Genomic DNA, 21,522 nt, shown 5'->3' on the forward strand with positions numbered 1-21,522 from the left:
TAGATGATCCTCCATAGTGTTGATGATCCTCCATAGTGTTTGATGATCCTCCATAGTGTTGATGATCCTCCATAGTGTTGATGATCCTCTATAGTGTTGATGATCCTCCAAAGTGTTGATGATCCTCCATAGTGTTGATGATCCTCCATAGTGTTAGATGATCCTCCATAGTGTTAGATGATCCTCCATAGTGTTAGATAATCCTCCATAGTGTTGATGATCCTCCATACTGTTGATGATCCTCCATAGTGTTGATGATCCTCCATAGTGTTGATGATCCTCCATAGTGTTAGATGATCCTCCATAGTGTTGATGATCCTCCATAGTGTTGGTGATCCTCCATAGTGTTAGATGATCCTCCATAGTGTTAGATGATCCTCCATAGTGTTTGATGATCCTCCATAGTGTTGATGATCCTCCATAGTGTTGATGATCCTCCATAGTGTTGATGATCCTCCATAGTGTTGATGATCCTCCATAGTGTTAGATGATCCTCCATAGTGTTAGATAATCCTCCATAGTGTTAGATGATCCTCCATAGTGTTGATGATCCTCCATAGTGTTGATGATCCTCCATAGTGTTGATGATCCTCCATAGTGTTGGTGATCCTCCATAGTGTTAGATGATCCTCCATAGTGTTAGATGATCCTCCATAGTGTTGATGATCCTCCATAGTGTTGATGATCCTCCATAGTGTTGATGATCCTCCATAGTGTTAGATGATCCTCCATAGTGTTAGATGATCCTCCATAGTGTTAGATAATCCTCCATAGTGTTGATGATCCTCCATACTGTTGATGATCCTCCATAGTGTTGATGATCCTCCATAGTGTTGATGATCCTCCATAGTGTTAGATGATCCTCCATAGTGTTGATGATCCTCCATAGTGTTGATGATCCTCCATAGTGTTGATGATCCTCCATAGTGTTGATGATCCTCCATAGTGTTAGATGATCCTCTATAGTGTTAGATGATCCTCCATAGTGTTAGATGATCCTCCATAGTGTTGATGATCCTCCATAGTGTTGATGATCCTCCATAGTGTTGATGATCCTCCATAGTGTTAGATGATCCTCCATAGTGTTAATGATCCTCCATAGTGTTGGTGATCCTCCATAGTGTTAGATGATCCTCCATAGTGTTAGATGATCCTCCATAGTGTTAGATGATCCTCCATAGTGTTGATGATCCTCCATAGTGTTGATGATCCTCCATAGTGTTGATGATCCTCCATAGTGTTAGATGATCCTCCATAGTGTTAGATGATCCTCCATAGTGTTAGATAATCCTCCATAGTGTTGATGATCCTCCATACTGTTGATGATCCTCCATAGTGTTGATGATCCTCCATAGTGTTGATGATCCTCCATAGTGTTAGATGATCCTCCATAGTGTTGATGCTCCTCCATAGTGTTGGTGATCCTCCATAGTGTTAGATGATCCTCCATAGTGTTAGATGATCTTCCATAGTGTTGATGATCCTCCATAGTGTTTGATGATCCTCCATAGTGTTGATGATCCTCCATTGTGTTGATGATCCTCCATAGTGTTGATGATCCTCCATAGTGGTGATGATCCTCCATAGTGTTGATAATCCTCCATAGTGTTAGATGATCCTCCATAGTGTTAGATGATCCTCCATAGTGTTAGATGATCCTCCATAGTGTTGATGATCCTCCATAGTGTTGATGATCCTCCATAGTGTTGATGATCCTCCATAGTGTTGATGATCCTCCATAGTGTTAGATGATCCTCCATAGTGTTAATGATCCTCCATAGTGTTGGTGATCCTCCATAGTGTTAGATGATCCTCCATAGTGTTAGATGATCCTCCATAGTGTTAGATGATCCTCCATAGTGTTGATGATCCTCCATAGTGTTGATGATCCTCCATAGTGTTGATGATCCTCCATAGTGTTAGATGATCCTCCATAGTGTTAGATGATCCTCCATAGTGTTAGATAATCCTCCATAGTGTTGATGATCCTCCATAGTGTTAGATGATCCTCCATAGTGTTAGATAATCCTCCATAGTGTTAGATGATCCTCTATAGTTTTGATGATCCTCCATAGTGTTGATGATCCTCCATAGTGTTGATGATCCTCCATAGTGTTGGTGATCCTCCAAAGTGTTGATAATCCTCCATAGTGTTATATGATCCTCCATAGTGGGTGATGATCCTCCATAGTGTTAGATGATCCCCCATAGTGTTAGATGATCCTCCATAGTGTTTGATGATCCTCCATATTGTTAAATGATCCTCCATAGTGTTGATGATCCTCCATTGTGTTAGATAATCCTCCATAGTGTTGATGATCCTCCATAGTGTTGATGATCCTCCATAGTGTTGATGATCCTCCATAGTGTTAGATGATCCTCCATAGTGTTAGATGATCCTCCATAGTGTTAGATAATCCTCCATAGTGTTGATGATCCTCCATAGTGTTGATGATCCTCCATAGTGTTGATGATCCTCCATAGTGTTGATGATCCTCCATAGTGTTAGATGATCCTCCATAGTGTTAGATGATCCTCCATAGTGTTGGTGATCCTCCATAGTGTTAGATGATCCTCCATAGTTGTGATGATCCTCCATAGTGTTGATGATCCTCCATAGTGTTAGATGATCCTCCATAGTGTTAGATGATCCTCCATAGTGTTGATGATCCTCCATAGTGTTGGTGATCCTCCATAGTGTTAGATGATCCTCCATAGTGTTAGATGATCCTCCATATTGTTGATGATCCTCCATAGTGTTGATGATCCTCCATAGTGTTAGATGATCCTCCATAGTGTTGATGATCCTCCATAGTGTTGATGATCCTCCATAGTGTTGATGATCCTCCATAGTGTTGATGACCCTCCATAGTGTTAACACTATGGAGGATTATCTAACACTACGGAGGATCATCTAACACTATGGAGGATCATCTAACACTATGGAGGATCCTCCATAGTGTTAGATGATCCTCCATAGTGTTGATGATCCTCCATAGTGTTGATGATCCTCCATAGTGTTGGTGATCCTCCATAGTGTTGATGATCCTCCATAGTGTTGATGATCCTCCATAGTGTTAGATGATCCTCCATAGTGTTAGATGATCCTCCATAGTGTTAGATAATCCTCCATAGTGTTAGATAATCCATAGTGTTAGATGATCCTCCATAGTGTTGATGATCCTCCATAGTGTTGATGATCCTCCATAGTGTTGATGATCCTCCATAGTGTTGATGATCCTCCATAGTGTTGGTGATCCTCCATAGTGGGTGATGATCCTCCATAGTGTTAGATGATCCCCCATAGTGTTAGATGATCCTCCATAGTGTTTGATGATCCTCCATAGTGTTAGATGATCCTCCATAGTGTTGATGATCCTCCATTGTGTTAGATAATCCTCCATAGTGTTGATGATCCTCCATAGTGTTGATGATCCTCCATAGTGTTGATGATCCTCCATAGTGTTGATGATCCTCCATAGTGTTAGATGATCCTCCATAGTGTTGATGATCCTCCATAGTGTTGGTGATCCTCCATAGTGTTAGATGATCCTCCATAGTGTTAGATGATCCTCCATAGTGTTGATGATCCTCCATAGTGTTTGATGATCCTCCATAGTGTTGATGATCCTCCATAGTGTTGATGATCCTCCATAGTGTTGATGATCCTCCATAGTGTTGATGATCCTCCATAGTGTTGATGATCCTCCATAGTGTTAGATGATCCTCCATAGTGTTAGATGATCCTCCATAGTGTTAGATGATCCTCCATAGTGTTAGATAATCCTCCATAGTGTTAGATGATCCTCCATAGTTTTGATGATCCTCCATAGTGTTGATGATCCTCCATAGTGTTGATGATCCTCCATAGTGTTGGTGATCCTCCAAAGTGTTGATAATCCTCCATAGTGTTATATGATCCTCCATAGTGGGTGATGATCCTCCATAGTGTTAGATGATCCCCCATAGTGTTAGATGATCCTCCATAGTGTTTGATGATCCTCCATATTGTTAAATGATCCTCCATAGTGTTGATGATCCTCCATTGTGTTAGATAATCCTCCATAGTGTTGATGATCCTCCATAGTGTTGATGATCCTCCATAGTGTTGATGATCCTCCATAGTGTTAGATGATCCTCCATAGTGTTAGATGATCCTCCATAGTGTTAGATAATCCTCCATAGTGTTGATGATCCTCCATAGTGTTGATGATCCTCCATAGTGTTGATGATCCTCCATAGTGTTGATGATCCTCCATAGTGTTAGATGATCCTCCATAGTGTTAGATGATCCTCCATAGTGTTGGTGATCCTCCATAGTGTTAGATGATCCTCCATAGTTGTGATGATCCTCCATAGTGTTGATGATCCTCCATAGTGTTAGATGATCCTCCATAGTGTTAGATGATCCTCCATAGTGTTGATGATCCTCCATAGTGTTGGTGATCCTCCATAGTGTTAGATGATCCTCCATAGTGTTAGATGATCCTCCATATTGTTGATGATCCTCCATAGTGTTGATGATCCTCCATAGTGTTAGATGATCCTCCATAGTGTTGATGATCCTCCATAGTGTTGATGATCCTCCATAGTGTTGATGATCCTCCATAGTGTTGATGACCCTCCATAGTGTTGATGACCCTCCATAGTGTTGATGATCCTCCATAGTGTTAGATGATCCTCCATAGTGTTATGTGATCCTCCATCGTGTTGATGATCCTCCATAGTGTTGATGATCCTCCATAGTGTTAGATGATCCTCCATAGTGTTGATGATCCTCCATAGTGTTGATGATCCTCCATAGTGTTGGTGATCCTCCATAGTGTTGATGATCCTCCATAGTGTTGATGATCCTCCATAGTGTTAGATGATCCTCCATAGTGTTAGATGATCCTCCATAGTGTTAGATAATCCTCCATAGTGTTAGATAATCCATAGTGTTAGATGATCCTCCATAGTGTTGATGATCCTCCATAGTGTTGATGATCCTCCATAGTGTTGATGATCCTCCATAGTGTTGATGATCCTCCATAGTGTTGGTGATCCTCCATAGTGGGTGATGATCCTCCATAGTGTTAGATGATCCCCCATAGTGTTAGATGATCCTCCATAGTGTTTGATGATCCTCCATAGTGTTAAATGATCCTCCATAGTGTTGATGATCCTCCATTGTGTTAGATAATCCTCCATAGTGTTGATGATCCTCCATAGTGTTGATGATCCTCCATAGTGTTGATGATCCTCCATAGTGTTGATGATCCTCCATAGTGTTGATGATCCTCCATAGTGTTAGATGATCCTCCATAGTGTTAGATGATCCTCCATAGTGTTAGATAATCCTCCATAGTGTTGATGATCCTCCATAGTGTTGATGATCCTCCATAGTGTTGATGATCCTCCATAGTGTTGATGATCCTCCATAGTGTTAGATGATCCTCCATAGTGTTAGATGATCCTCCATAGTGTTGGTGATCCTCCATAGTGTTAGATGATCCTCCATAGTTGTGATGATCCTCCATAGTGTTGATGATCCTCCATAGTGTTAGATGATCCTCCATAGTGTTAGATGATCCTCCATAGTGTTGATGATCCTCCATAGTGTTGGTGATCCTCCATAGTGTTAGATGATCCTCCATAGTGTTAGATGATCCTCCATATTGTTGATGATCCTCCATAGTGTTGATGATCCTCCATAGTGTTAGATGATCCTCCATAGTGTTGATGATCCTCCATAGTGTTGATGATCCTCCATAGTGTTGATGATCCTCCATAGTGTTGATGACCCTCCATAGTGTTGATGACCCTCCATAGTGTTGATGATCCTCCATAGTGTTAGATGATCCTCCATAGTGTTAGGTGATCCTCCATCGTGTTGATGATCCTCCATAGTGTTGATGATCCTCCATAGTGTTAGATGATCCTCCATAGTGTTGATGATCCTCCATAGTGTTGATGATCCTCCATAGTGTTGGTGATCCTCCATAGTGTTGATGATCCTCCATAGTGTTGATGATCCTCCATAGTGTTAGATGATCCTCCATAGTGTTAGATGATCCTCCATAGTGTTAGATAATCCTCCATAGTGTTAGATAATCCATAGTGTTAGATGATCCTCCATAGTGTTGATGATCCTCCATAGTGTTGATGATCCTCCATAGTGTTGATGATCCTCCATAGTGTTGATGATCCTCCATAGTGTTGGTGATCCTCCATAGTGTTGATAATCCTCCATAGTGTTAGATGATCCTCCATAGTGGGTGATGATCCTCCATAGTGTTAGATGATCCCCCATAGTGTTAGATGATCCTCCATAGTGTTAGATGATCCTCCATAGTGTTAGATGATCCTCCATAGTGTTGATGATCCTCAGTACTGTTGATGATCCTCCATAGTGTTGATGATCCTCAATAGTGTTGATGATCCTCCATAGTGTTAGATGATCCTCCATAGTGTTAGATGATCCTCCATAGTGTTGATGATCCTCCATAGTGTTGATGATCCTCCATAGTGTTGATGATCCTCCATAGTGTTGATGATCCTTCATAGTGTTGATGATCCTCCATAGTGTTAGATGATCCTCCATAGTGTTAGATGATCCTCCATAGTGTTGATGATCCTCCATAGTGTTGATGATCCTCCATAGTGTTAGATGATCCTCCATAGTGTTGATGATCCTCCATTGTGTTAGATAATCCTCCATAGTGTTGATGATCCTTCATAGTGTTGATGATCCTCCATAGTGTTAGATGATCCTCCATAGTGTTGATGATCCTCCATAGTGTTGATGATCCTCCATAGTGTTAGATGATCCTCCATAGTGTTGATGATCCTCCATAGTGTTAGATGATCCTACATAGTGTTGATGATCCTCCATAGTGTTGATGATCCTCCATAGTGTTAGATAATCCTCCATAGTGTTAGATGATCCTCCATAGTGTTAGATAATCCTCCATAGTGTTAGATGATCCTCCATAGTGTTAGATGATCCTCCATAGTGTTGCTGATCCCCCCCCCCCGTAGTGCTCTTAGAGCTCATCCGTCAAGCTGGTGTGGAGCGTCTCCTGTCTAGTCCCATTCTACACTTATTTTCCAAGTGACCTAGCGTTGCACAGTGTGTGTGTGGTGTGTGTATGTGTGTGCGTGGAATTCATCTAGATTAATTTTTTTTCATTTGTGGTTACATGTTGGTGTGTAAGTGCAGTACCTGTGTTTACCTATCCTATAGAGCTGTCCAAACTCCTCTCCCCCCCACTCATCAGAGACCCCTCCGCCCCTGCCTACCACCCCCCATCCTGAGGCTTACTATGAAGAGGCAGTACCTCTCAGCCCTGGCAAGCAGCCAGAGTACATCACCACCCGCGGTAGCTCCAGCCCACCTAACTCCATAGAGGATGGTTACTATGAGGATGCAGACAACAACTCCCCTTCTACCTGCATCAACGGACGACAACACCATAACTCCTGTGAGTCAAATGTAGTAGAAAACATATCCTACAGTACCACAACGAGACCAGATGCATAGCTTCTGGTCTGTGTGTTTACAACTCCTTTTTCAGGGTGACATTGACGTTTTGTTCTTTGTCATAAACATGTGCAGATGTACAGTATGTGTGTGTGTGTGTGTGTGTGTGTGTGTGTGTGTGTGTGTGTGTGTGTGTGTGTGTGTGTGTGTGTGTGTGTGTGTGTGTGTGTGTGTGTGTGTGTGTGTGTGTGTGTGTGTGTGTGTGTGTGTGTATCTTTTCTACAATCAAGAGTGAACTTCCGGGCAATAATTCACACACAAAAAAGAGAAGCGTATTAACATTTCACTCCTAAAGATATTTTAAGAAGTTTCATCCCTTAATAACACAGACGACAATAACACAGTCTAACTGTAGCTTCTTCTGATTGGTCTCAGTCTAACTGTAGTTTATTCTGATTGGTCTCAGTCTAACTGTAGCTTCTTCTGATTGGTCTCAGTCTAACTGTAGCTTCTTCTGATTGGGCTCAGTCTAACTGTAGCTTCTTCTGATTGGTCTCAGTCTAACTGTAGCTTCTTCTGATTGGGCTCAGTCTAACTGTAGTATCTTCTGATTGGTCTCAGTCTAACTGTAGTTTATTCTTGTTACGTGTGCTCTCTCTCTGGCCTCTAGGTCACCATGCTGCTCTTTTATGGTGCACACCTGTCACCAGTGTTATGTGCATTTGCACATAATGACAATCACCTGGACTCCATCACCTCCTTGATTACCTGCCCTTTATATGTCACTCTCTTTGGTTTCTTCCCCAGTCGTCATTGTTTCTGTTTCTGTGTCAGTTCTGTGCGTTGTTCGTGTTTCTTATTTTTGTATTATGTTGTGTTTATTTATTAAAACACTCACTCCCTGAACTTTCTTCCTGGCTCTCAATGCACATCGTTACAATTCTGATTGGTCTCAGTCTAACTGTAGTATCTTCTGATTGGTCTCAGTCTAACTGTAGTTTCTTCTGATTGGTCTCAGTCTAACTGTAGCTTCTTCTGATTGGTCTCAGTCTAACTGTAGCTTCTTCTGATTGGTCTCAGTCTAACTGTAGTTTCTTCTGATTGGTCTCAGTCTAACTGTAGTTTCTTCTGATTGGTCTCAGTCTAAATCAAATCAAATGTTATTGGTCACATACACATGGTTAGCAGATGTTAATGCGAGTGTACTGAAATGCTTGTGCTTCTTGTTCCAACAGTGCAGTAATATCTAACAAGTAATCTAACAATTCCCCAACAACTTCCTAATACACACAAATCTAAAGGGATGAAATGAGAATATGTACATGTAAATATATGGATGAGCAATGGCCGAGCGGCATAGGCAAGATGCAGCGGATGGTATAAGATGCAGTATATTCATATTTTTTATGTATTTATTTATTTAACCAGGTAGGCAAGTTGAGAACAAGTTCTCATTTGTAACTGTGACCTGGCCAAGATAAAGCATAGCAATTCGACACATACAACAACACAGAGTTAAACATGGAATAAACAAAACATACAGTCAATAATACAGTAGAACAAAAGAAAACGAAGTCTATATACAGTGAGTGCAAATGAGGTACGATAAGGGAGTTAAGGCAATAAATAGGCCATGGTGGCGAAGTAATTACAATATACCAATTAAACACTGGAATGGTAGATGTGCAGAAGATGAATGTGCAAGTAGAGATACTGGGGTGCAAAGGAGCAAGATAAAGAAATAAATACAGTATGGGGATGAGGTAGGTAGATAGATGGGCTGTTTACAGATGGGCTATGTACAGGTGCAGTGATCTGTGAGCTGCTCTGACAGCTGGTGCTTAAAGCTAGTGAGGGAGATATGAGTCTCCAGCTTCAGAGATTTTTGCAGTTCGTTCCAGTCAATGGCAGCAGAGAACTGGAAGGAAAGACGACCAAAGGAGGAATTGGCTTTGGGGGTGACCAGAGAGATATACCTGCTGGAGCGCATGCTACGAGTGGGTGCTGCTATGCTGACCAGTGAGCTGAGATAAGGCGGGGCTTTACCTAGCAGAGACTTGTAGATGACCTGGAGCCAGTGGGTTTGGCGACAAGTATGAAGCGAGGGCCAACCAACGAGTGCGTACAGGTCGCAGTGGTGGGTAGTGTATGGGGCTTTGGTGACAAAATGGATGGCACTGTGATAGACTGCATCCAATTTGTTGAGCAGAGTGTTTGAGGCTATTTTATAGATGACATCACAGGAGTCGAGGATCGGTAGGATGGTCAGTTTTACGACGGTATGTTTGGCAGCATGAGTGAAGGATACTTTGTTGTAATGTAGGAAGCCGATTCCAGATTTTATTTTATGAGATGAGTAATGTAGAATATGTAAACATTATTAAGGTGTCATTGTTTAAAGTGACTAGTGAGTCTCTATGTAGGCAGCAGCCTCGCTGAGTTAGTGATTGCTGTTTAGCAGTCTGATGGCCTTGAGATAGAAGCTCTCGGTCCCAGCTTTGATGCACCTGTACTGACCTCGCCTTCTGGATGGTAGTTGGATGAACAGGCCATGGCTCGGTTGGTTCTTGTCCTTGATGATCTTTTTGGCCTTCCTGTGACGTCGGGAGCTGTAGGTGTCCTGGAAGGCAGGAAGTTTGCCCCCGGTGATGCGTTGTGCAGACCGCACCACCCTCTGGAATGCCTTGCGGTTGAGGGCGGTGCAGTTGCTGTACCAGGCGGTGATACAGCCCGACAGGATGCTCTCAGTTGTGCATCTGTAAAAGTTTGTCAGGGTTTTAGGTGACAAGCCAAACTACTAACTGTAGTTTCTTCTGATTGGTCTCAGTCTAACTGTAGTTTGTTGGTATTTCTCCCCCCAGACAATGACTCTGATGCTCTAAGTAGTTCCTATGAGTCGTATGAGGAAGATGAAGAGGAAAGAGGAGCAGGGCCTGGGTCCAGGCTGACCCACCAGTGGCCTAGTGATGAGAGCTCCATGCTCCCTGCCAGGGACTGTAGGATCTGTGCCTTCCTGCTGCGAAAGAAACGCTTCGGACAGTGGGCTAAGCAACTGACTGTCATACGGGACAACAGGCTACAGGTACACACACACGCACGCACGCACGCACGCACGCACGCACGCACGCACACACACACGCACGCACACACACACACACACACACACACACACACACACACACACACACACACACACACACAATCCTTAACCCCTGTGTTCTCTCCTCCAGTGCTATAAGAGTTCTAAGGACGTGTCCCCATATTTTGACCTGCCCCTGCTCCAGTGCACTGTGGTCTACGCCCCTAAAGACGGACGCAGGAAGAGACATGAGCTGAGGTTCACTCCACCCAGTGGAGAGGCTCTGGTCTTGGCTGTGCAGAGCAGGGAGCAGGCACACAGGTGGCTCAGGGTGAGGACAAAACACACACAACACACAAACGCATGCACCTTTAGGCAACCTGCCTAAATGACTACAGGCCTGTAGCACTCACGTCCGTAGCCGTGAAGTGCTTTGAAAGGTTGGTAATGGCTCACATCAACACCATTATCCCAGAAACCCTAGACCCACTCCAATTTGCATACCGCTCAAACAGATCCACAGATGATGCAATCTCTATTGCACTCCACACTGCCCTTTCCCACCTGGACAAAAGGAACACTTATGTGAGAATTCTATTCATTGACTACAGCTCAGCTTTAAACACCATAGTACCCTCAAAGCTCATCACTAAGCTAAGGATCCTGGGACTAAACACCTCCCTCTGCAACTGGATCCTGGACTTCCTGATGGGCCGCCCCCAGGTGGTGAGGGTAGGTAGCAACACATCTGCCATGCTGATCCTCAACACTTGAGCTCCCCAGGGGTGCGTGCTCAGTCCCCTCCTGTACTCCCTGTTCACCCACAACTGCATGGCCAGGCACGACTCCAACACCATCATTAAGTTTGCAGATGACACAACAGTGGTAGGCATGGTCACCGACAACTACGAGACAGCCTATAGGGAGGAGGTCAGAGACCTGGCCGGGTGGTGCCAGGATAACAACCTATCCCTCAACATAACCAAGACTAAGGAGATGATTGTGGACTACAGGAAAAGGAGGACCGAGCACGCCCCCATTCTCATTGACGGGGCTGTTGTGGAGCAGGTTGAGAGCTTCAAGTTCCTTGGTGTCCACATCATCAACAAACTAGAATGGGCAAACACACCAAGACAGCCGTGAAGAGGGCACGACAAAGCGTATTCACCCTCAGGAAACTAAAAGGATTTGGCATGGGTCCTGAGATCCTCAAAAGGTTCTACAGCTGCAACATCGAGAGCATCCTGACTGGTTGCATCACTGCCTGGTACGGCAATTGCTCGGCCTCTGACCGCAAGGCACTACAGAGGGTAGTGCGTACGGCCCAGTACATCACTGGGGCTAAGCTGCCTGCCATCCAGGACCTCTACACCAGGCGGTGTCAGTCATAGACCCCAGCCACCCCAGTCATAGACTGTTCTCTCTGCTACCGCATGGCAAGCGGTACCGGAGTGCCAAGTCTAGGACAAAAAGGCTTCTCAACAGTTTTTACCCCCAAGCCATAAGACTCCTGCACAACTAATCAAATGGCTACCTGGACTATTTGCATTGTGTGCCCCCCCCCCCAACCCTGTGTGTGTGTGTGTGTGTGTGTGTGTGTGTGTGTGTGTGTGTGTGTGTGTGTGTGTGTGTGTGTGTGTGTGTGTGTGTGTGTGTGTGTGTGTGTGTGTGTGTGTGTGTGTGTGTGTGTGTGTGTGTGTGTGTGTGTGTGTGTGTGTGTGTGTGTGTGTGTGTTTGTGTGTGTTCTCAGGTGGTCCATAAAGTGAGTCAGGTAAAAGGACCAGAAGAGCCCACTTCTCCAATGATGCCCAGAAAGACTGAGCTGGACAAGGTGTGTGTTGTACACTAGAGTCAGTGTGTGTTACACTAGAGTCAGTGTGTGTTACACTAGAGTCAGTGTGTGTTGTACACTAGAGTCAGTGTGTGTTACACTAGAGTCAGTGTGTGTTGTACACTAGAGTCAGTGTGTGTTGTACACTAGAGTCAGTGTGTGTTGTACACTAGAGTCAGTGTGTGTAACACTAGAGTCAGTGTGTGTAACACTAGAGTCAGTGTGTGTTGTACACTAGAGTCAGTGTGTGTTGTACACTAGAGTCAGTGTGTGTTGTACACTAGAGTCAGTGTGTGTTGTACACTAGAGTCAGTGTGTGTTGTACACTAGAGTCAGTGTGTGTAACACTAGAGTCAGTGTGTGTAACACTAGAGTCAGTGTGTATAACACTAGAGTCATTGTGTGTTGTACACTAGAGTCAGTGTGTGTTACACTAGAGTCAGTGAGGGGTTACAACAGAGTCAGTGAGGGGTTACACTAGAGTCAGTGAGGGGTTACATTAGAGTCAGTGTGTGGTTACATTAGAGTCAGTGTGTGTTACATTAGTCTGTGTGTGTAACAGTAAAGTCAGTGTGTGTAACAGTAGAGTCAGTGTGTGTAACAGTAGAGTCAGTGAGGGGTTACACAAGAGTCAGTGAGGTGTTACACAAGAGTCAGTGAGGGGTTACATTAGAGTCAGTGAGGGGTTACATTAGAGTCAGTGAGGGGTTACATTAGAGTCAGTGTGTGTTACACTAGAGTCAGTGTGTGGTTACATTAGAGTCAGTGTGTGTTACACTAGAGTCAGTGAGTGGTTACATTAGAGTCAGTGAGGGGTTACATTAGAGTCAGTGTGTGGTTACATTAGAGTCAGTGTGTGTTACACTAGAGTCAGTGAGGGGTTACACAAGAGTCAGTGAGGGGTTACACTAGAGTCAGTGTGTGTAACAGTAGAGTCAGTGTGTAACAGTAGAGTCAGTGTGTGTAACAGTAGAGTCAGTGTGTGTAACAGTAGAGTCAGTGAGGGGTTACACAAGAGTCAGTGAGGGGTTACACTAGAGTCAGTGTGTGTAACAGTAGAGTCAGTGTGTGTAACAGTAGAGTCAGTGTGTGTAACAGTAGAGTCAGTGTGTGTAACAGTAGAGTCTGTGTGTGTAACAGTAGAGTCAGTGAGGGGTTACACAAGAGTCAGTGAGGGGTTACACTAGAGTCAGTGTGTGTTACACTAGAGTCAGTGAGGGGTTACATTAGAGTCAGTGAGGGGTTACATTAGAGTCAGTGAGTGTAACAGTAGAGTCTGTGAGGGGTTACATTAGAGTCAGTGTGTGTAACAGTTCAGTGAGGGGTTACACTAGAGTCAGTGAGGGGTTACATGAGTCAGTGAGGGGTTACATTAGAGTCAGTGTGTGTTACACTAGAGTCAGTGAGGGGTTACATTAGAGTCAGTGTGTGTTACACTAGAGTCAGTGAGGGGTTACACTAGAGTCAGTGTGTGTAACAGTAGAGTCAGTGTGTGTAACAGTAGAGTCAGTGTGTGTAACAGTAGAGTCAGTGTGTGTTACACTAGAGTCAGTGAGGGGTTACATTCGAGTCAGTGAGGGGTTACACTAGAGTCAGTGAGGGGTTACACTAGAGTCAGTGTGTGTTACACTAGAGTCAGTGAGGGGTTACACTAGAGTGTGTTAAACCCAATAGAACCCATGGCCTAAACAAAGAACAATAGAAGAACAACAGAACAACAGAATAATAAAAGAACAGAATAACAACAGAACAACAGAATAATAACAGAGCAGAATAATAACAGAACAACAGAATAATAAAAGAACAGAATAACAACAGAATAATAACAGAGCAGAATAACAACAGAACAACAGAATAATAACAGATCAACAGAACAATATAATAACAGAATAATATCAGAACAACAGAATAATAAAAGAACAGAATAACAACAGAACAACAGAATAACAACATAACAACAGAATAGCAACAGAACAACAGAATAACAGAATAATAACAGAATAACAGAATAGCAACAGCACAACAGAATAATAACAGATCAACAGAACAATATAATAACAGAATAATATCAGAACAACAGAATACCAACAGAACAATGTAATAACATAATAATAATAGAACAGAATAACAACAGAACAACAACAGAACACCAACAGAACAACAGAATAACAGAACAACAGAATAACAACAGAACAATAGAATAATAGAATAATAACAGAAAAACAGAACAACAGAACAGAATAATAGCAGAACAACAGAATAACAACAGAACAACAGAATAAAAGCAGAACAAAATAATAATAACAGAACAACATAATAACAGAATAATAGCAGAATAACAAAAGAACAACATAATAACTTAGAATAACAGAACAGCAGAATAACTCAAAAAACAGAATAATAACTGAACAGAATGTAACCGGTATTTAAATAGGCAAGTCAGTTAAGAAAAATCTTATTTACAATGACAGCCTACCCCGGCCAAACCCAGAATAAAAACAGAACAACAGAATAACAACAGAAAAACACAGAACAACAATAACACAGATAAACAGAATAACAACAGTACAGAGAATAATTACAGAACAGCAGAACAGCAGTACAACGAATAATTACAGAACAGCAGAACAACGAATAATTACAGAACAGCAGAACAACAACAGAATGATAACAGAACAACAGAATAACAGAACAGCAGAATAACAACAGAACAGCAGAATAACAACAGAACAGCACAATAACAACAGAACAACAGAATAACAACAGAATAACAACAGAATAACAACAGAACAACAACAGAACAACAGAATAACAACAGAATAACAGAATAACAACAGAACAACAACAGAACAACAGAATAACAACAGAATAACAGAATAACAACAGAACAACAGAATAACAACAGAACAACAGAACAACAGAATAACAACAGAATAACAGAATAACAACAGAATAACAACAGAATAACAGAATAACAACAGAACAACAGAACAACAGAATAACAACAGAATAACAGAATAACAACAGAATAACAGAATAACAGAATAACAACAGAACAACAACAGAACAACAGAATAACAACAGAATAACAGAATAACAACAGAACAACAGAATAACAACAGAACAACAGAACAACAGAATAACAACAGAACAGCAGAATAACAACAGAATAACAGAATAACAACAGAATAACAACAGAATAACATAATAATAACAGAATAACATAATAATAACAGAATAACATAATAATAACAGAATAACAGAATAACAACAGAACAACAGAATAACAACAGAATAACAACAGAATAACAGAATAACAACAGAATAACAACAGAATAACAACAGAATAACAGAATAACAACAGAACAACAACAGAACAGAATAACAACAGAACAGCAGAATAACAACAGAACAGAATAATAACAGAACAACAGAATAACAACAGAATAACAACAGAACAGCAGAATAACAACAGAATAACAACAGAACAGCAGAATAACAACAGAACAACAACAGAATAACAACAGAATAACAACAGAATAACAACAGAATAACAACAGAACAGAATAACAACAGAACAGCAGAATAACAACAGAACAGAATAACAACAGAATAACAGAATAACAACAGAACAACAACAGAACAGAATAACAACAGAACAGCAGAATAACAACAGAACAGAATAATAACAGAACAACAGAATAACAACAGAACAACAACAGAACAGAATAATAACAGAACAGCAGAATAACAACATAACAACAGAATAACAACAGAATAACAACAGAATAACAACAGAATAACAACAGAACAACAGAATAACAACAGAACAACAACAGAATAACAACAGAATAACAACAGAATAACAACAGAATAACAACAGAATAACAGAATAACAACAGAACAACAACAGAACAGAATAACAACAGAACAGCAGAATAACAACAGAACAGAATAATAACAGAACAGCAGAATAACAACAGAACAGCAGAATAACAACATAACAACAGAATAACAACAGAACAGCAGAATAACAACAGAACAACAGAATAACAACAGAACAACAGAATAACAACAGAACAACAGAATAACAACAACAACAGAACAGCAGAACAACAACAGAACAACAACAGAACAACAGAATAACAACAGAACAACTGTCACGTTCGTCGTAAGGATGGGACCAAAACACAGCGGGAATGTGTATACTCATCTTCTTTATTGTGAAGAAAAACAAAAAACAAACACTTAATCAAAAAACAACGACGAGAAAACAGTCCTGTGAAGCACACAGCTACACTTGGAACAACTACCCACACAAACCCATGAAAAAACACCCCTACTAAATAGGACCTTCAATTAGAGGCAACGAGGAACAGCTGCCTCCAATTGAAGGTCAACCCAATAAACTAAACATAGAAATAGAAAAACTAGAACAAACATAGAAATATACTAACCAAAAAAAAACAAACACATAAAACAAACACCCCCTGCCACGTCCTGACCAAACTACAATAACAAAGAACCCCTTTACTGACAGGACGTGACAGTACCCACCCCCAAAGGTGCAGACCCCGGATGCACCTCAAACAAAAAACACAAAAATAAACCCCAAAACAAAAATAATCCCAAACTAAAGGGAGGGAAGGGAGGGTGGCCACCGTCACCGACGGTTCTTGTGCTACACCCCCCTCCCCAATCCTCCTACTATGGAGGTGGCTCAGGCTCCAGCCTTAGTCCCCAACCTAACCTTTCCACCCCTGCTGAAGGCTCAGGGCTAAGGCGCGTCGCTGGAGACCTCGGGCTGATGCGCGTCGCTGGAGTCCTCAGGCTGATGGGCGACTCTGGGAGCTCCGGACTGGAGGGCGACTCTGGCTGCGCCGGTTCCGGACTGGAGGGCGACTCTGGCTGCGCCGGTTCCGGACTGGAGGGCGACTCTGGCTGCGCCGGTTCCGGACTGGAGGGCGACTCTGGCTGCGCCGGTTCCGGACTGGAGGGCGACTCTGGCTGCGCCGGTTCCGGACTGGAGGGCGACTCTGGCTGCGCCGGAAGCTCTGGACGGGGAACTGTCGCCGGAAGCTCTGGACGGGGAACTGTCGCCGGAAGCTCTGGACGGGGCACTGTCTCTGGAAGCTCTGGACTGGACAGGCGCACTACAGGCCTGGTGCGTGGGGCTGGCTTTGGAGGTGCCAGACTGGTAACACGCACCTCAAGGCCAGTGCGAGGAGCAGGAGCAGGACGAACTGGACTGGGCAGGCGCACTGGAGGCCTGGTGCGTGGGGCTGGTAGTGGAGGTACCAGACTGGAGACACGCACCTCAAGGCTAGTGCGAGGAGCAGGAACAGGACGTACTAGACTGGGCTGACGCACTGGAGGCCTGGTGTGTGGTGCTGGTGCCAGACTAGAGACACGCACCTCAGGGCTAGTGCGAGGAGCAGGAACAGGGTACACCGGGCCATGAACAAGCACTGGAGGTCTGGAGCGCACAGCCTGCACCACCCATCCTGGCTGGGTAGTCACAGTAGCCCTGCACGGGCGGAGTGCTGGCACAGGGCGAACTGGGCTGTGCAGAGGCCTGATGGCTGCCGTGCGTAGAGCAGGCGTAGGGTAGACTGGGCCTAGGAGACGTACTGGTGGCCAGATATACTGCGCAGGCATACTCCTACCTGGCTGGATGCCCACTCTAGCGCGACACTTGCGAGGGGCTGGGATCGCTCGCACCGGACTGTGCATGCGCATGGGCGAGATCGTGCGCACTTCCGCATAGACCGGCTCTCTCATGATCCGCTGCTCCTCATAATAAGCACGGGGAGTTGGCTTAGGTTTATTACCTGACCTAGCCACTCTTTCCATGTGCCCCCCCTAAAAAATGTCTTGGGGCTGCCTCTCACACTTGCCAATCTGCGCGGATAACGCCTCGTAATAACGCCACTCTGCCTTGGCTGCCTCCAGCTCCTCCTTAGGTCGCCGGAACTCCCCAGCCTGGTGCCAATGTCCTGCCCCATCCAAAATTTCCTCCCATGTCCATGACTCCAAATCCCTCTGCTGCTCCTTCCTCTGCTGCTTGGTCCGTTGGTGGTGGGTAGTTCTGTCACGTTCGTCGTAAGGATTAGACCAAAACGCAGCGGGAATGTGTATACTCATCTTCTTTATTGTGAAGAAAACCAAAAAACAAACACTTAATCAAAAAACAACGACGAGAAAACAGTCCTGTGAGGCACACAGATACACTTGGAACAACTACCCACAAAAACCCATGAAAAAACACCCCAACTAAATAGGACCTTCAATTAGAGGCAACGAGGAACAGCTGCCTCCAATTGAAGGTCAACCCAATAAACTAAACATAGAAATAGAAAAACTAGAACGAACATAGAAATATTTTAACATAGAACATTAACCAAAAAACCCTGAAACACATAAAACAAACACCCCCTGCCATGTCCTGACCAAACTACAATAACAAATAACCCCTTTACTGGTCAGGACGTGACAACAACAGAATAACAACAGAACAACAGAATAACAACAGAATAACAACAGAACAACAGAATAATAACAGAACAACAGAACAACAGAATAACAACAGAACAACAGAATAACAACAGAACAACAGAATAACATCCGAACAGCAGAATAACATCCGAACAGCAGAATAACAACAGAACAACAGAATAACAACAGAACAACAGAATAACAACAGAATAACAGAATAACAACAGAACAACAACAGAATAACAACAGAATAACATCCGAACAGCAGAATAACAACAGAACAACAGAATAACAACAGAATAACAGAATAACAACAGAACAACAGAATAACAACAGAATAACAGAATAACAACAGAACAACAGATTAACATCCGAATAACAGAATAACAACAGAACAACAGAATAACAACAGAACAACAGAATAACAACAGAACAACAGAATAACAACAGAACAGCACAATAACAACAGAATAACAACAGAATAACAGAATAACAACAGAATAACAACAGAATAACAACAGAACAACAGAATAACAACAGAATAACAACAGAATAACAGAATAATAACAGAACAACAGAATAACAACAGAATAACAACAGAATAACAACAGAATAACAACAGAATAACAACAGAACAACAGAATAACAACAGAACAACAGAATAACAACAGAATAACATAATAATAACAGAACAACAGAATAATAACAGAATAACATAATAATAACAGAACAACAGAATAATAACAGAACAGCAGAATAACAACAGAATAACAACAGAACAACAGAATAACAACAGAATAACAACAGAACAACAGAATAACAGAATAACAACAGAATAACATAATAATAACAGAACAACAGAATAACAACAGAACAGCAGAATAATAACAGAACAACAGAATAACAACAGAATAACAGAATAACAACAGAATAACATAATAATAACAGAACAACAGAATAACAACAGAATAACATAATAACAACAGAATAACAACAGAACAACAGAATAACAACAGAACAACAGAATAACAACAGAACAACAGAATAACAACAGAATAACATAATAATAACAGAACAACAGAATAACAACAGAATAACAACAGAATAACAACAGCAACAGAATAACAACAGAATAACAACAGAATAACAACAGAACAGCAGAATAACAACAGAATAACAGAATAACAACAGAACAACAACAGAATAACAGAATAATAACAGAACAGCAGAATAACAACAGAACAGCAGAACAACAACAGAACAACAACAGAACAACAGAATAACAGAATAACAACAGAACAACAGAATAACAACAGAATAACATAATAACAACAGAACAGCAGAATAACAACAGAACAACAGAATAACAACAGAACAACAGAATAACAACAGAATAACAACAGAATAACAACAGAATAACAACAGAATAACAACAGAATAACAACAGAATAACATAATAACAACAGAACAGCAGAATAACAACAGAACAACAGAATAACAACAGAATAACAGAATAACAACAGAACAACAGAATAACAACAGAATAACAACAGAATAACAGAATAATAACAGAACAGCAGAATAATAACAGAACAGCAGAATAACAACAGAATAACAACAGAATAACAGAATAACAGAATAACAACAGAATAACAACAGAATAACAACAGAACAACAGAATAACAACAGAACAACAGAATAACAACAGAATAACAGAATAATAACAGAACAGCAGAATAATAACAGAACAGCAGAATAACAACAGAATAACAACAGAATAACAGAATAACAGAATAACAACAGAATAACAACAGAATAACAACAGAATAACAGAATAACAACAGAATAACAACAGAATAACAGAATAACAGAACAGCAGAATAACAACAGAACAGCAGAATAACAACAGAATAACAGAATAACAACAGAACAACAACAGAATAACAGAATAATAACAGAACAGCAGAATAACAACAGAACAGCAGAATAACAACAGAATAACAGAATAACAACAGAACAACAACAGAATAACAGAATAACAACAGAACAGCAGAATAACAACAGAACAACAGAATAACAACAGAATAACAGAATAACAACAGAACAACATAATAACAACAGAACAGCAGAATAACAACAGAACAACAGAATAACAACAGAATAACAGAATAACAACAGAACAACAGAATAACAACAGAATAACAACAGAATAACAGAATAATAACAGAACAGCAGAATAATAACAGAACAGCAGAATAACAACAGAATAACAACAGAATAACAGAATAACAGAATAACAACAGAATAACAACAGAATAACAACAGAATAACAGAATAACAACAGAATAACAACAGAATAACAACGCCAGAATCCGCAACAGAATAACAACAGCAACGAACAGAATAACAGACAGCAGAATAACGACAGCAGAATCAACAGAATAACAACAGAAAACAGAATAACAGAATAACACAGAATAACAACAGAATAACACAGAATAACAGAATCAACAGAATCAACGAACAGAATAACAGCAGCAGAATCAACGACAGCAGAATAACAACAGAACAGCAGAATAACAACAGAATAACAGAATAACAACAGAACAACAACAGAATAACAGAATAACAACAGAACAGCAGAATAACAACAGA

The 21,522-nt window shown here is 41.7% G+C and overlaps 1 protein-coding gene across 3 annotated transcripts in view; it reads left to right on the plus strand.

Annotated features, from left to right (window-relative positions):
* Positions 1-21,522, plus strand: part of LOC106604262 (actin filament-associated protein 1-like 1) — a 171,894-nt gene that overhangs the window by 139,502 nt on the left and 10,870 nt on the right. For all 3 annotated transcript variants that reach the window (XM_045717926.2, XM_045717925.2, XM_045717927.2), the window contains exons 5-8: positions 7,226-7,463; positions 10,324-10,544; positions 10,693-10,872; positions 12,292-12,372. In XM_045717926.2, coding sequence (XP_045573882.1) covers positions 7,226-7,463; positions 10,324-10,544; positions 10,693-10,872; positions 12,292-12,372 — 720 coding nt within the window. The remainder of the gene's footprint in view (positions 1-7,225; positions 7,464-10,323; positions 10,545-10,692; positions 10,873-12,291; positions 12,373-21,522) is intronic.

Source organism: Salmo salar, chromosome 05 (genome assembly GCF_965601325.2).
Source record: "Salmo salar chromosome 05, fSalSal1, whole genome shotgun sequence".
Classification (NCBI taxonomy): Eukaryota; Metazoa; Chordata; class Actinopteri; order Salmoniformes; family Salmonidae; genus Salmo; species Salmo salar.